Source organism: Myripristis murdjan, chromosome 4, assembly GCF_902150065.1.
Source record: "Myripristis murdjan chromosome 4, fMyrMur1.1, whole genome shotgun sequence".
Classification (NCBI taxonomy): domain Eukaryota; kingdom Metazoa; phylum Chordata; class Actinopteri; order Holocentriformes; family Holocentridae; genus Myripristis; species Myripristis murdjan.
Genome location: NC_043983.1, coordinates 7,580,742 through 7,596,617, shown reverse-complemented (window position 1 = coordinate 7,596,617; position 15,876 = coordinate 7,580,742). Strand labels below are relative to the sequence as shown.

The following is a 15,876-nucleotide window of genomic DNA, read 5'->3' as shown; positions in this document are numbered from 1 at the left end:
GTCTGTAAATGGTACGAGGCATAAAACATTTGATACCATCTTATAACAACTATATTCAAGTTGTGAATATGCAGGATGTAACATGTCTACCTCAAAACCTAAATACACTCATCCGCAATAAGAAATGCTGACATGCTTCTGGCTATTGTCTCTCCAGTGGCTGTGTTTGTGGCTCTGAAACTGCCGCTTATGTAAGAAGGTCTTGTTTCTCCGGCCTTAAAACATTATGGATGTGGCTACAGGAGGAAGAGATGTGACATTTTTTTTTTCCAATAATGAACTTTTCACTGGCAGGACGTGCACTGACTGCGGCTAGTGGGTGGATGCTTTCTCCTGCATAAAACTGTCCATTAACAGCAAACAAGAGTGGGAGCTGAGAGCTCTCTTCGCTCACCACAGGAAAACACTCCAGTGAAGAGGATGCACATGCTGGCTCACACAAACCAAGTTTCAAACTTAAGATATTACAGAATATCTAGAAATTTCCAGTATACTGATAATGACTTAGAGCCATATGTAATTACATTCATCTTCTTACAGTCTTACAGTTACTCAACAGCAAAGAATAGGCTAAATCATGTTTCACTGGGCAGATTATATTAAACAAGGCATTTTCTGTTTATGTGATTCACTTAACTAATTATAACTAAATTGGAAACTGCTGACGTCTGGACAAATAGCAATGCCCTTGAGAATGCTCTGTGACTTTAAGTACAACTTTCAAAATGTGCTTCGCTGTCAACACATTTTAATTTCTTTAAAAAAAATACAGAAAAAGAAAGCAATTGCTGGTCTCATAATGTCTATTAAAATGCCCTTCTCTCAAAAGCCAGAGAGCCTGCTGAATCATGATAGTTTTCTGAGCCCGGACAAATGGGCTCTGAGAGGGAGTTATCCTTTATGTCACTGCTGGATGTTCACAATCACACTGGCATGCCTATACACACACAGACCAATGATGGTGTGTGTGTGTGTGTGTGTGTGTGTAGGGTGAGGTGGGGTTTTGTCACATGAGGTCTTGCTGAAACCCCGTAATTTTCAGCTAGGCAGTGAAGCGGTTTCTGTTAACTGGCGTGAGCTCCTGCTCGGCTGTCGTGTGTTTTGAATGTGTGTATCCGGGCAGACAGGGAGAACATTTCTGGGGTTTCCACTGGTCAGCAGACCACTGAGCCGTTACAGTGGCAGGGCTATGGAGAGGGCAGAGATACAGATCTGTTTGGAGTTCCTGGAGCCCTCCTGGCCAGCCAGGAAAGCCCGGGCTGCATTCCTAAAACCACTGTACCATATACCTGACATCATCCTCTGCATATACAGACATTCAGACACATCATTCGTTCCCTTTCACTCATGGAGACACACAACAATCTCTTTTTGTCAGAGATTTTTGACCTTTGTATGCAATGCCAGCACATAGTTGCTGGTGAATGGCCATGTGTAGTCATGTAATATTAGGATAAACTGTTACATGAGCAAAATAATGGACCTGAACATGTGCAGCAGATTGAAAATATGGTGCTCAGTCTTGTAAAGCCTTCTTCCGCCACATTATTTGAATTACAAGTTATTCTGAAAGCAATGCTACTGAATGGCAATTGGGTATGCAGCATTGGGCATCTGGTGCCTCAGGACAGAGAACACAAAACAAGAGGCACTTTCAAAGCACGTGCAAGATTTATGATATGCAACTCACGCTAAATTGGATTCTTTCTGTGGCCGTCTCCCCCAGACTGAAGTATATTGTTTCATTATTTTCCTTTCCTCTGAAGAATGTCCAGAGAACGGACTTCAAAGCGCTGGAACAAAAGGTTATCAATTAAGGCTGGAAGTTCCTCTCTGTTGACTGGGACAGTGGCGGCATGTGCTGAGGCATGAGGGCATATGGAAGGTGATGCTGTTCTTTGTCTCTGCAGATTAACAAACGGGAATAAATTGAAGAGTTCAAAAGGGCCGCTGTTGGTGCACCTGAAGCCATAATCATTACAGTGCACTCATCCCTGAGTGTGTGTGTGAGTGTGCTTGTGTGTTGCTCTAATGAATAAAAGGAAAATGGTGAGAATTAGTAAAAAGATTCAAGGCACTAACACAGCTGCTAACTTCTTAACCCTGACTCCCTTTTTAATTAATACAAACGGTGTGTAAAAACCTGGAGGAAACCACCTGGCGTTGTGTTTATCGCAGTAAGCAGCTGCTCTGCAAAACCACCCTGTAAGTGTGATCCAGTCTCATGTCGTCTTACTCTCCCTCATGCACCCAAGCATGCACACACAGTGACGTCCTGTTTTGATGATGTGCCTGAGTGGAAAACAGTGAAGCAGTCTAAATGGACCAGTTGTGTTTATGTTAGTACCTCAGCGAAGGATGGAAAAACACAGCGGAGGAACAAAGAGCAAAAAAGTCAGAGCCCCTTGTTTACTGCAGCACACACACACACACACACACACACACACGCACACAGCCAGACAAAGACACATACTCGCACACGCAGACATGCACGCACACAGCATCCGCTATTGGCTGTACTCCAGAAATCTATTTTGGATTAGTGACGGCTGACGTCATGATTTGGCGGACTGGCCGGTGGCAGATACCTTAATCAGATCTGTCTCTGATCAGAAGCTAATAAAGGCAGGAAAAACTGGCTGATAGGCATGCTGAAGTGGGCAGAGAAGTACGGGAAGCTGATCCTTACTCATTCCCAAAATGTCTGACTCAATAATTGTCCCGACTGATTCGAAGAGGCTGACTGTGCCAGCAGAAGCTTGAGTTGATCATAACAAAGTTAAAAGTTAGACTGAACTCAACTGGGACTAAACCGGTGAACATCATTTTTTACATTAAAAGAATTATTTTATCACCAAATATGGCGGCGAATCAGGAAAACTACTGTGAACACAAACTGACTCAAGATTCTGGCGCTTGTGACTTTTCTAGACGAGTGCCATTACGCACACTGTTGAGGCTAAAGCTGTGTTTATAATGGAGGATAGAAACAATGGTCTGAGAATGCTGCCTATTCTTCCTCTTGAGCTGCTGTGCTGCTGCAGGGCTGAGGATGTGAAGAGGGGAAGGAGGGAGGGAGAGGACGACAAAAGCAGCGAGAGAGAAGGGGAGGAGAGAGGGAGAGGGGAAACTGGACAAAAAACAAACAGGAATCGCCGGTGGAAAAAGTTTGGTCTGCAGCGCCACCGAGGGGGCTGCCACAACTTGACGTCCAAGTGGGCTCGGTGAGTCAGTTTCATTTATTTTGAGTTTTGCCAAGAGCTCAGATCGGAATACAGCCAGGTAGATGTCAGCCAAGAGCAGGGAGGGATGAGAACATTGTTTACTGATGCCAAACAGGTGTGACAAAACGACATGAGATGCATATGAATCACAAACCTTTCCTGACATTGAGCATCAGCTTGCTCAAGTCTGCCAAATCATCAATTATTGAATTAGGCCATTCATAAAAGCCACATCACCGTGTTTTTGCTGCCAGGTAATGGCTTGGTTCTCAATGGTGTGTTAGCCTTTTGATTTTGTACAGTGGTAACATTTATCTTGCAAATAATAGGGGAGCACCACTCAACTTTAATTAACAACAATTTTGCTTTTATATGCGATAACACCAGGGCTTCGAGTCTTAGTTCTGTAGTTTTGGGAAAATGTTCCTCATGTTTGCACAAAACACTGGCGCTGACAAAGTCCTTTTTGTCACAACATCTGTTGAATGGAACAAGTGATACTGGACTGCATCCGTGCACCACCAATCCAGAAAAAATGTCCTTCTCTGTGAAATAACATCCTCTGCATCCTGTCCTTATTTATTGGACTGTTTATTGGACAGTCTCAGACTGACGGATATTGTGACTGCTTTAATTGAGTGGTATTTCCCTTTAAGCTGTTTCCCTGTTTCATGTGAGGTGGCAAATGCCTCAGGGAGGAAAACATGATGAATGGAAAGTTAATCAGCTAGGGGGTGATGCAAACACACACTGCAGGGAGACTAAAATTGCACCATTCTATACTCATTAATATTACGATGGAAAAAAGTAATCTGTGTCCCATTATTTTCAAATTCATTTCAAATCCCGTCATTTTTAGAAACACTGCTTCCTGTTGTTGACCCCAAACACACGCACACACAAAAGCAAAACACACTGACCTTCAGAATGTCACAACACTCACATAGAAGTTTCCTTTAGAGCCAGAAAGCCTAGTCTCTTCTCTCTCTCTCTCACACACACACACACACACACACGCACAGGTCACCATTTCAAACGCCTCTCTCTCTCTTCTCTCACTCTCTTTGTCCTCCACACCTCCCTGACAGTGTCTTCCCTGCTCACTCGAGCCCTCAATCTTCTGCTTCAAAAGTCTTGACAGTGCAGTTCATGGGGCTCCCTTTAACGCTCTCTCTCTGTGCCTTTCTTGCCCTCTCACAGTTATGCAACAGAAACGGCTCCTGTCACTGTCACTTTGATGAGAACCTGAGACTGGTGAGCTCTCTGAAATCAAAGGTGGCGTCTCCTCTCAGCTTTTAGTGGGCGCCCCGTGACACTGATGGGCCACGTGGCTCCTATCGACCAGACCGCAAACCCACTTCATCAAATCTAAAAGCCCTGTCCTTGAGGAGAAACACATCAGGAGATTTTATCTAAAGACTGCAGCTAGAAGTTTCAAATTGTTGTTGGAGGTCTGGAAATGACAGGCTGGCTGTGTTCTTGTGATTCAGTGTCTGAGACTGTGGGAGACTTCTGATGTTCTTTCTCACTTAGAAACTGAGAGAAAATGAGTGAGAGTGTGCAAGTGAGGCTGATAAAAACTTGATTTAAAACCATCTGGGGTCGACAGAGAGCATGCAAAATTTGCACGGTTGATTTTAACCACAGAATAAAATGAGCACAAGACAGAGTGAAAGAGAGAGGTAGAAACAGAAAAGACACATGACATCTAAAATGTTGCCAAATACCAAAATTCAATACCAAGAGTCTTGTGTAAAATGTCATACATCAAAGCAAAACTTACGTTTCTACCATAAAAATATGTCATGGCTCTCCCACTAAGGGAAAAAAAATATAAAAGAAATATGAATGCGTGTTTCTCTAATAGCTCATGTGTTGCACCAAACCGCCTACCTGTAGACGGGCTGCATCTCTCTGGTGATGCCTATGACTGCTCCAGGAGGGAAGCGATCAAACTCTTGGAAGAGGTCCCTGATGTTGGTTCTGTATTTGAGGTCCAGGTCCAGCTGCACTATGCGAGTCAGACCTAAAAAAAAAAAAAGCAGCTTCTGGTCAAAAATCCTGAAAGGTTTTCAGTTTTTTTTTTTTTTTTTTTTATTTTATTTTAAACATGTCATCTGCTGAGAATAAATTCTTATAATAATCAGCTTTTATTAAGGAAGGTTAACCTTGCTACTTATAACTACCAAATTCTTAGTAAAGATGAGGATTTTCTCCAGTTTTATTTAGGATTATTCATTCTTTTACTAACATGCTCTACAAACTAGGAAGAAATCAAGGACAGACATAATTTACAACTTTGCTTGTCTGCCACAAAAATATGCAACCTCTGTACATTCAAAATGACTTATGATGAATGCTGTTCTCCAGCAGGTGCAATGAATATAAAATGTGAGCTGCTAATTTTTCAAAATTGCTGATGCATTTTCTCAGGCAACTCTGCAGCAGAACTGAATTTATTTTAGACTAATACTTAATTGACAGATGGTACATCACCCAGTGATTAACCAACTACTTACTTAATTCCCCTATCTAGTTCTATGACTAAAATAAAGCGGCTGGGTCAATACAAACAGTAGCAACAGTCCATGGACTATGCAACAATTTATATGTAGCAATATATATGTAATAGGTTATGCAGGTGTAGCTGCAGCTTTCCTGTTATTTATACTGTTGACATCAAACAAGGACTTTCCATGAAAATGTGCAATAAATGTTCAAAATACATGGAAAAGCATGGTTTTAAATAGGATTTTGTCAGCAAGGCCATGTACAGTACCACTGTGACTTGTTTTTTGTGGACAAAATCATAGCACCAGTATCCAGGATACACAGACCCTCATCTGTTCATTGTTCCTACTTCCTGTGTTTTCCTGGTTGGCATAGCGATGAAAGCTTGGGAAACACTCAGGATGCTGGACTGGTGTGCCATGGACACAACATAATTATTGCACTGGTGAAACATTCTGTCATGCAGATTTGAGATGGACTGTCATGCTAAATAAAAAAAAAAAAAAGAAGAAATATTTTGGATCACATTTTGGGGAATGGCTTTTACCACACATTGGCATCCTGATGGATGGATCATTATAACTATCTGTAGTAATTTACAGTGAGATTAAACTAGTCTTCATTTTGCTGAGAACGCCCCCTGGAAAGATGACAAAGTGACAAATATTATGTATGTATGTATGTGTGTGTGTGTGTGTGTGTGTTTGTGTGTTATTTCCATAGTGAAAACCTGTGCCATACATGTGGTTTACTAGGAAAATGCTGTTAATAGTTCATGCTTATTGATCAACTGTTCTCTGGTTTCACCTGATAGATGCTACGCACTTTTATGGCTTCTAGGGCTCACTCTGGTGAAGCCAGAAGAGCCAAGCAAACTCAAACACAGGACCAACTAGGGGACAGACATCATCATCATCATCATCGACCTGCACTTGAAAAAATGAAACTAGACAACCTTGAGCCTCAACTAAGCTCACTGACACGACGAAAAAACGATGACCGCATGGTGAGCATGGCTGGACCCAGAGCTTGAGCTGGAGAGACATTTTAGGTGCCAGTTTCTGTTCAAACAAGTGACGAAAAAAGAAATCTCAGCGAGACACCATCAGCATGTTTTATGTCCTCTCCAAACAAGGAAGCAACCCGTCACAATGCGTGCATGTGCTATGCCAACAGAGAGGAGCTCGGAAACAGAGTCATCTCCAAGCGGTCAGGGCGGTTTGTTTGCACTGAGAGGGTTTAACTGGCGGTAGAACAGCAGGAAGAGGGTCTTTGGCTGTTGCAACATTGCGGTGTGGTGGGTTTGATGTTATGTCAATGATTCAACACCAAGTCCCATGGACAAGAAAGCTCGCATGCACTAAAGCTTGGAGAAGTGGGCTTGAAAACAAAGAACACAGTCCAGAATCCCTCGACTGGCTGGGAAACTGGGAGGAAAGTACGGAAAACAGGTCCTGACCTCCCCTCCATAAATGACACAACCATCTAGGTACCCTTGGGCAAGGCAATTAACAATAGGACACCTTTGGAAAACAGCAAGAATCAATTTCATGATAAATAGATGGATAAAAGGAATGATCTGGATCAAACAAGCAGGAAAAATCTATGTCTAGTAATGGTCACTCGGACATTCTGGTCAATTCTTGGACTAAATGAGTTTCACAGGTGTTTCACAGGTGCTTCATGTCACCTTGGGGTGACATGAAGAGAGCTTTCCCAATGTGTGGCACCTAATAAGCAGACCGTGACTCTGATATACAGGACACAGATGATAAAACACTGCTTTGTTTCAATAAAACCTTAACCATAGTGAGACCCTTTAGGACAAAGAGCTTCTCTGTTATCAAATCTGGAAGAGAGGAGTATGGGAATATAGCTGGAAAATGTAATTTTGAGGACATCACTTGTCAAAATATGAATGTCCCGACTTTCAACTGGTAAACATGTTCCTGTTTGTTTGGTCATTTTACCTCAAGTTCTTTTGTCAACTGTGAAATTAGCAATTCCATCTAGCCCTTCACAATGACTTGTACCGAATGAAATAGAATAACAATAAGCAGTAATAACAGGGGTTTAAATCAATCTCAGATTTTGATTTTCTCATGTTGTGGTGGCCACAGGCCAGGTGGTTTGTAGGTGGAGGAAATATATCGCAGGAGTAATGTTGTTATGTTGCTTGGAGCTTGCCTGAGGCACTGACCAGCTCACACGGTTGTCTTAAGTTGGTGTGCACCCCAAATGGCTACAACAACAAGAGACAATGTTACCCAACAACATAATTTTTTTTTTCAGGAAGAAAGTAGGCCAACCTGATTAGGCTCCAATACCGTCTTTATGTGAGCAGTTATAGCCTACAACATGCTGGGTGCATTTCAAGGTTGAGCAAAGCCATTGCCGCTGAAGAGGACTGGTAAAATTATAGCCCTTTTCCACCAGAGGAAATGTGCCCAGAAAACAGCAGCTTTTTTGAAGAACCAGGAACCCTCAACCCGGTTTGCACCAGACGAACCAGTCCCTCTTTTCGCCCCGAGGTAAAAAGTTCCTGGCTCCCAAAATGAACATTGCAATTGAGGTAGTACTCTCTGAGACCCTGACAACGATGAGGAAAGAGTTTTATCGTTGAACATCCCTAGCTGGTTCAATGTTCAAAAGTATGGCCCCCTGCCATTTTCAAAAACAAAGGTGAGTGACGAATTACTATTAAACAAATGATTAAAAATTTGTTTTATTAAGAGATAGTCCAGCTAATAATTGAGAAAAAAACATACCATTCATTTCTGTGACTGCAAGCTGGCTGATGTCCATTACTCAAAAAAAAAAAAAAAAAAAAAAAATGCAACATCATAACGGCACTGTAGTTAAAATCATGAACATAATGACAGCTTTGACATCAGCCTGCTGTCAGCCTGATGCAAAATAACTAGACACTTTCATATTTGCATTACGTTTGCTGTTCTTGGGTTGCACTAGAAACGCAAACACAATGCTTAGGATACTCACTTTGACCCTGGAACCTTTTTCACAAATCAAGAACCAGGAACGTTGTGCCCAGAACCTTTTGTTGGAAAAGGGGCATTACAGTTTGAGTGCATTCTTGGTTTCAGTAAATATCTAAACTTGAATTACCAAGGCTCGTTCCAATAAACACAAAGGGTCAGAGCAAAACCACTTTTCAAGTATCTATTTCTCAAAACACTGAAAATTTTATGTTTTTTGAGCCCCCTTTCTTGGCATGGATACAGTGTAATCTCTGGAGTGGATTTTGGCCAGTGTAGCAACATGGTGTTTGTGTGCATAGGATAGACAGCTAATCCAATGTTCTCTACTAAAAGCCAATCTGCTCACGGCACAGCCTTTATCCTGGTAAGTCGAGAGTGGCTGAGTGAGTGATTCTAGATGTCGGTCAGTTGGAGAGACAGATAAATGCAACCGTATGGTGTTGTAGTAGTAGTAGTGAAGTAGAGGTGATGGTGGGCATTAATTGTAAAACAGTACTCTCTCAAGTGTATTCTGAGTGGAGGGACTCGGCACGCTGTATGTAGGTCAGTGAACGTGCATTAGACTGCATTGAAACTAGTCTCATTGTTAATTGTGGTCAAGATTGACAACAAACCAATCCCCCACCCTCCTTGTGTAAATCATGGTACAAGACAATAGCAGCTCTTTTACAATCGCCAAACCCCTCTGGATAATAAATGCATTTGTACAGAGAATGAAAACATCAGCGTACTGATATGTTCCACTTGTGCCTTTCAGGTGGATGGTGATCTATATTCAGTGATTATTAAGGGTTTGTACCACCAATTCATTCATTCATTTCATTAATTGTTGTGTTTTGAATAACAAGTGCAGTTCTGTTCTCCAGTGTACTGTTTCATTTATTCAAAGATATTTGTGCACACTCCTGTTTTTTCTCTCTTGTCCAGTACAATCTGCATATTTTCCTATATTTTTTTCCCCTCTGTTTTCATGAGTCAGTGTCACATTATTTTCCCAAGTAAACAAAAAATAGTATTTTTTTTAGGTGCTAATAAGTAACCCAAATCTTTCCAGTACCAAACACTGAAAAGTGTTATTATCTCTGTATAGGTGAGGGTATGGCTATAACATGAGTAAACGGGTTTCTTAACATTTCTCTAAATGTTAATATGGTTAATATAGGTTAATATGCTTTGATGTTTTTTCCTCCAGAGACAGGCTTTTCATCCCTATACTTTAAAAACAGGGCTTTGTTCAAAACAAAGTGACATTAATGAATTAAAGACTCTTGCCAACGGCAACTGGGATGTTTTTTGTGTTTCACCTTGGAAATTGACCAAGCAATGATGTCTGGTGTTGTGAAAGCCACAGGCTTCATCACTGCAGAGGGAAAAATAAAACTAAAACTGCTGTAACAAATCAACAACGTAACTAAAGACCTGTGAGACAAACGACAGCTAAGCTACTACCACATTTCCAGATCATCATCATTCGCACTTTAGAAAGATGTTCACACATTAGCGATGCCATTTTCTAAGCCTGATGGTAAATGAAGGTTGGAGTTGGAGGGACAGTCAAGCCACAGCATGTTGATACCTGTGGGAGCAACACACAAACATGGAACACTTCTCTGCTAACGCAAACAGTGTGTCTCTTAGGGAGCTTGTCATAGAGCTACTCTTTAAGAACTTAATTGCGAGAGAAATATTTCCACTGCGTAAGTTAATTTCCCCTCTATCAAGGACAGTACCCATTTTATTTTAAGATATTTCAATTATGAGCTGGATTAGTTAGTCAAACATTTACACAATGACAAGATTAACAGTTTATGAAATTCAGTTTGTATGGCAGATGGAAACAGAAATCTAACACTTTATAGAGGATGGCATCACATCAAACTAATGCTCATATGCTTGTTGCATCTTTAAAGATGGGTTGTAAAGAGCCACTTCTAGCACCCAGGAAAACACATGACACACAAAGCACATACACTGTGGAGGTGTGCTTTCACACAGTTATTCACACATTTCCTGTAAAGACTACCACAGCATACTTACTCCCTGTTAATCCAAGTATTGTTTGGACAAAAAAAGCAAAAAAGGACAACCGCTTGGAGACACACAGAACACTTATCTGGCCTGCTTGGTCAATCATAAACATCTCAAACAAGCAAACCTGGCCATCAACAGGCACACACTCCCAATTCAGATGAGTGAGGAATGCTACAGGGGAAAAGAAAATGTAATGCAATGCGCAAAAATGTTCCTAATATCACGTTGATGAGTTTTAAAATACAGAAGAAATAACATCTTTGACCCAAAAGTGGCTTTTCAAAACTGACAGTGAAATGACGAGACAACCAGGCACTAAAAAAAAAAAAAAAAAAACATTTACCCCAGGGAAAATATGGTAATTTCTCTCTTTAAATTACTTTTTTGCCTAAAGACATTCAGCGATTTTAGAGCAAATTTACTATTCCGCTTCTCAAGTGATTCTACCTACCGGCATAATAAAAATAGTATACTTAGTACTTATTCTGTGAAGACCTTTGAAGGGAAGCCTGAACTTGACCTGAGGGTGTGTGGAGCTTGCAAATGTGGACCTACAGTATCTTATATGAGAGGAAAACTCAAACAGTGAAATTCACTGCTTAGCAGTGCAAAACGACTGAATTCAAGAAATATTTATAAATATGTACTGTATATATTTCAGCTTCGCAGGCAGATACTGAGAGAGTACACTCCTGTTCCGATCTTGGAATAACTAAACCTAAATCCCAACATGAATAGATTGAAAGCTACCTCATCATCAGAAGGACACAAACAAGAACATGTGAAGCTGTTCCCCTCATCACACCCTGAGGCACAGTTTCAATGCATCACGCTGTTTGGAAAACATATGTCTGGATTCAGGGTTTCGTGTCTGTGAGTGTGGCAGCCAGGGAAAAGTGTCCTGTAGTGAGTATCGATTCGACCCCCAAAGTCTGATGACTTGTTCCATTTGCAGAGGGCCACCCCATGCTGCACTTCCACCAAGGTGTGAGAAGTGCAGGACCACAGCAACGTAAACAACAGTGGGGCTGCTGCCGTCAGTCAGTGCAAACACAGGGGGGAGTAACGTGGTTGAGCGGTGACAGAACACAACACAACAGCCTTTCCTTCCCAAATCCACAGGGCCTCTCCAGCAGGCCACGTGTCTGTCAGATGCCTGCCCCTGCTGCTTCTCCCCTCGGCACACTATCTCCACTGGGACTGAAGTAAGTGTCTCAGTCAAAGTTTAAAGGCTAGATTAACCCATGCAGGATCTTTTACCTCTCTCTTCCCTTGGGTAATGCACTCACTAACTGGACAGTCAGGAACAAAGAGTCGATTCATTGTACTGAAAGGCTGACTCTAAGTTGACTATGGAAATTGTGAGTCGGGTACAGCCCAGTAAAATGACCTCTTGCAATTTGAGAGTAATCGCTGTGAGTCTTCTTTCCACGATACAATTTACAGCCACCCTGTTGTTATGTCCTGGTTTGAGCTTTCTAAATTTCTATACTGGCCCCAATTAGATCCTCGTCTACCATCCACTTGACCACCCTCACTGCCTCAGCTTCATTCAAAACTTCTCTGAACCTGCCATTCTGCAGATAAACATATCCAAATTTCAGATCCATCAGCACTGACCACCATTTTTGAATTGGAGGTCATAGACAAAATAATTCAAGTAATCCAGTAAGACCGTTTAGAAAGTGAAATGTATCCCTCATCTCCATCCCAAAAAAACAACATCCTCTACTGGTCAGAAATAACTTAGTGCAGAAAAAATAAGAAATCCAATTTAAAGCTAGTCAAGGAAAACATCACCTTTGAAAGTTTTGAGAGGCCAGACACTTTTCTCTTAAATACAGCAGTAGATTTCTAAAGCAATTTTTTCCTCCATGTATCAAGTTTAAATGTGTCAGTATAAATTTTACAAGTGCAAATTTGATTCAAATGAATAATGCTATAATAAGATGCAAAACCCTCGTAGTTCTGGGTTCAAATTGTTCACATAAAACTATTATAAAACTAAGCTGGACCAATAACTGATTAGCTGCGTGAGGAATCGGACAGTGCGTTAGTCTTACTTGGAGGCATGATGTGGTGCATGGCTACGGACAGGAAGAATATAGCATCGCTGTAGTAAGCCCCAGAGCCAGCGCTGAAGTGCTTCTGCATGGCTTCCACAATAGGGAACAGCTTCTGTGTGAGGGACACCACATCGTGGAACACCACCTGCATGGAGATTGACAAAGTGAAAATATGTTGACTAAAACTGCAACACTGACCAGAGCAACTGACAAACTACAATGAGCTGCATTTTTGGATGAGAGAAAGGACTAACAGAAAGCATCCTAAACAATATTAACCAGTACATGACTGTGTATAAATGAAGGGTGACTGTGTATTATTGAGTGCGAAGCAGAGCTGAACTGAAAAACACAATGCATACATAGAAAAAATGTTAAATTTACAAGGATTTACAAAGAACAGCATTTTGACCTGGCTTGTGACAATGTCTTGGTTCCATAATGCAACACATTTCTGGATGAACAGAAATGCTTGGACAGGACATAATGAAGGAAGGGAAAATTGAATATGTTGGATCATAACAAACATGGAAAGTAATTTAGAAGATCTTCTAGACTGCATTCCAGTGCAGAAAATCCCCAACATTTGACTCTGGAATAGGAAAACATTTTTCTAGTGGGTGAATATCCAAAAATGTACCTCCATACCATACATTGCTTTGTTTTGTTTTGTTTAAATATGATGTGCATCTACCTGCATGACCTGGAGGAACCACTAGACCCTGCAATTTTCCAAGAAGTAAAACAGGATTTTAAAATAAGAGGAAATATATAGGCCTATACATTTAGTCAAATTTGTGTTTTTTTTTTTTTTTTTTAATTGTTGAATAGGTGCACAATATGTTAGGGAGAATGAGCCAAGACAGTGAAAAATTCCCCATGTCATTCTGACCTGAACAATGAGTCATACTGAATGATGCTGAGTAAAGAATGAGGCTCTAGTTCTACCTCACTTGTATCGTCAGACAAAATCCAAATTGCCATTAAATCAAGAGCTGACTACATACAGAGCTGTCTGCCATGCAATCATTCTTAAAATCCTCCAAACTCCCAATCGGTTTCATCTTTTTGTTTACAGGTTAACAGCTGCTCCAGCAAGCCCCAAATCCCATGATCACTGCAAGGCAGCGGTTTCTGCCCTGATCACGTACAGTAGATATCTCTTCAGATTACGGAAAGAGGATTGAAAAAGATACAGTAGTCAGTGATGCCTATTAAAGCTATCATTCCTGCAGCAAAAATCAACAAATACTTTCATGACATTTTCCGGATTGGGATCAGGCCTGACAGCAATGAGAGTACGTGTTACAGGGTTTAGATAAATCCTGGTCAATATGGCTCTTGTGTTTTAAATCAGGTTCACAAGTCTGGCATGCCAAACATCATTTAATGATCCTGAAAAGATTAAGGTAAGCCCCAGGGTTGTTCTTGGAGAGTTATCCTGGACTGCTGCTGGTATTGAGCTATAATGGTATACAAATCATTGAAGGTGTATTTCCAGAACTACTGAAGAAAGGCTGACTAACTTAGATGCATTAGATATATCTGTATATTATGTAATTTGCAAAAAAGTGCAGCAGTAGAATAAGCTTTACTTCATACATCCACACAAACATGGATTATGTGTGAAGTGTAACAGACAAAACACCAGATACATTTCTTTAAAAAAAAAAAAAAAAAAAAAAATTTCCTTCTCTCTTAAAAGTTGTGGTTTTGCTAAAATGACATGCATAATCATCATTGGGTATAATAAAAGTTACAGCTAGTGATAGATAGTTAAGGTCTAAACAGATAATGACATATAAATCTCTCTATAGGCTTTTTAACAGCTGAGCACAAAAAAATCTGAATTCTACCTTTATAGCATGGGTATTTTTGGATTTGGAGTGTTTTTCAGAGCTATGCATTAATAATTCAGAGAGTAAACAGAATAAAACTAGAAGTTTATTACTTTCAATAACACTGGCACAATAAATAATGCAACATGGTCTTAGAAAAAACCCAAAGGTTATTTGTTTTAAGATATCCAATGCTGATCTCTATTTAGGCACATGAACTCAAGATTTGACAAACATAGATCAAGCTATCCAATTGTGCTGTGATATGAAAAACTGCCAACAAAGTCAGCCTAGAACTGCGTTTGTATGTCTGATTGTCTATATCTATGGTTCTGGGACATTTACATTACTGTGATACTCTTCAGGTCAGTTTCAAATATCAACATAATTTCACTGAAGAGAGATTGACCCAGCACCACGCACAAGGCTTATGGGTGATTTGCTGAAAGAGGAAGGGATATGAGCAAATAAAAAGGCAAACTATTTTATGCCGGCACAAGGAAAGCCAGTTAATGTGAGGAAAAGGCTAATATGAGGGAATACCTATAGGGCCTGAAAGAGTAACTCAACATACAGTCACACCATCGAGATTAACATTGTTCTCTGCACCATGCAGACCTGCATGCTCCAAACAACAGTTTGGGGAAATGAATGAAATAGACCTTTTTCACAGCAGCCATTCTGACCTGAAATAGCAGGTAAACAAAAGTGTTACTAATGACATAAATTAAAAAGTGTAGCAAAGTCCTTCCAGTGACTCAGAATGCACAGGGCACTAGTATCACCTGTGTTTACTTGCTATTATTACTTTAGATTTTCTTTTGTTGGGTGACCACTGTGCCTAAACTATTTACTGCATTATCCTACATTATCAATCAAAAGGGTCACACCTCAAGAGTTATAGCTACTTGTTGGCATGCCTGCCACAATCTCTACTGAACGGGGAATAAGAAGACTTGAGGTTATGAACAATCACCCCGATATTTTGACAGAGTTTGGAGGGGCAAATTTAATATGGACAGTCAGCATCCTGTTAGTGGTGAGATCTACTGCCCAAACATCTTTTACACAAGTGTACCATAACAACACATTTCCCTGTCCATAACCTCCAGTGGTCACATTTTTAAACAAGGAATCAGTTTTTAGCACAACAACTGCTTCATTCTTGTTGATAGACCTAAATAATGTGGTACTATTTAGGGAGCAC

General features: G+C 40.6%; 1 protein-coding gene across 2 annotated transcripts in view; it reads right to left on the bottom strand.

Moving 5' to 3' along the window:
- The window catches only part of xxylt1 (xyloside xylosyltransferase 1), a 31,138-nt gene that overhangs the window by 12,766 nt on the left and 2,496 nt on the right, over positions 1–15,876 (bottom strand). For both annotated transcript variants that reach the window (XR_003928152.1, XM_030049900.1), the window contains exons 2-3: positions 12,829–12,976; positions 5,118–5,250 (exon numbers count right to left, since the gene is read on the bottom strand). Coding sequence is in view for 1 of the 2 variants with exons in the window: in XM_030049900.1 (XP_029905760.1) it covers positions 5,118–5,250; positions 12,829–12,976 (281 nt within the window). In the remaining variant the exon portion in view is untranslated. The remainder of the gene's footprint in view (positions 1–5,117; positions 5,251–12,828; positions 12,977–15,876) is intronic.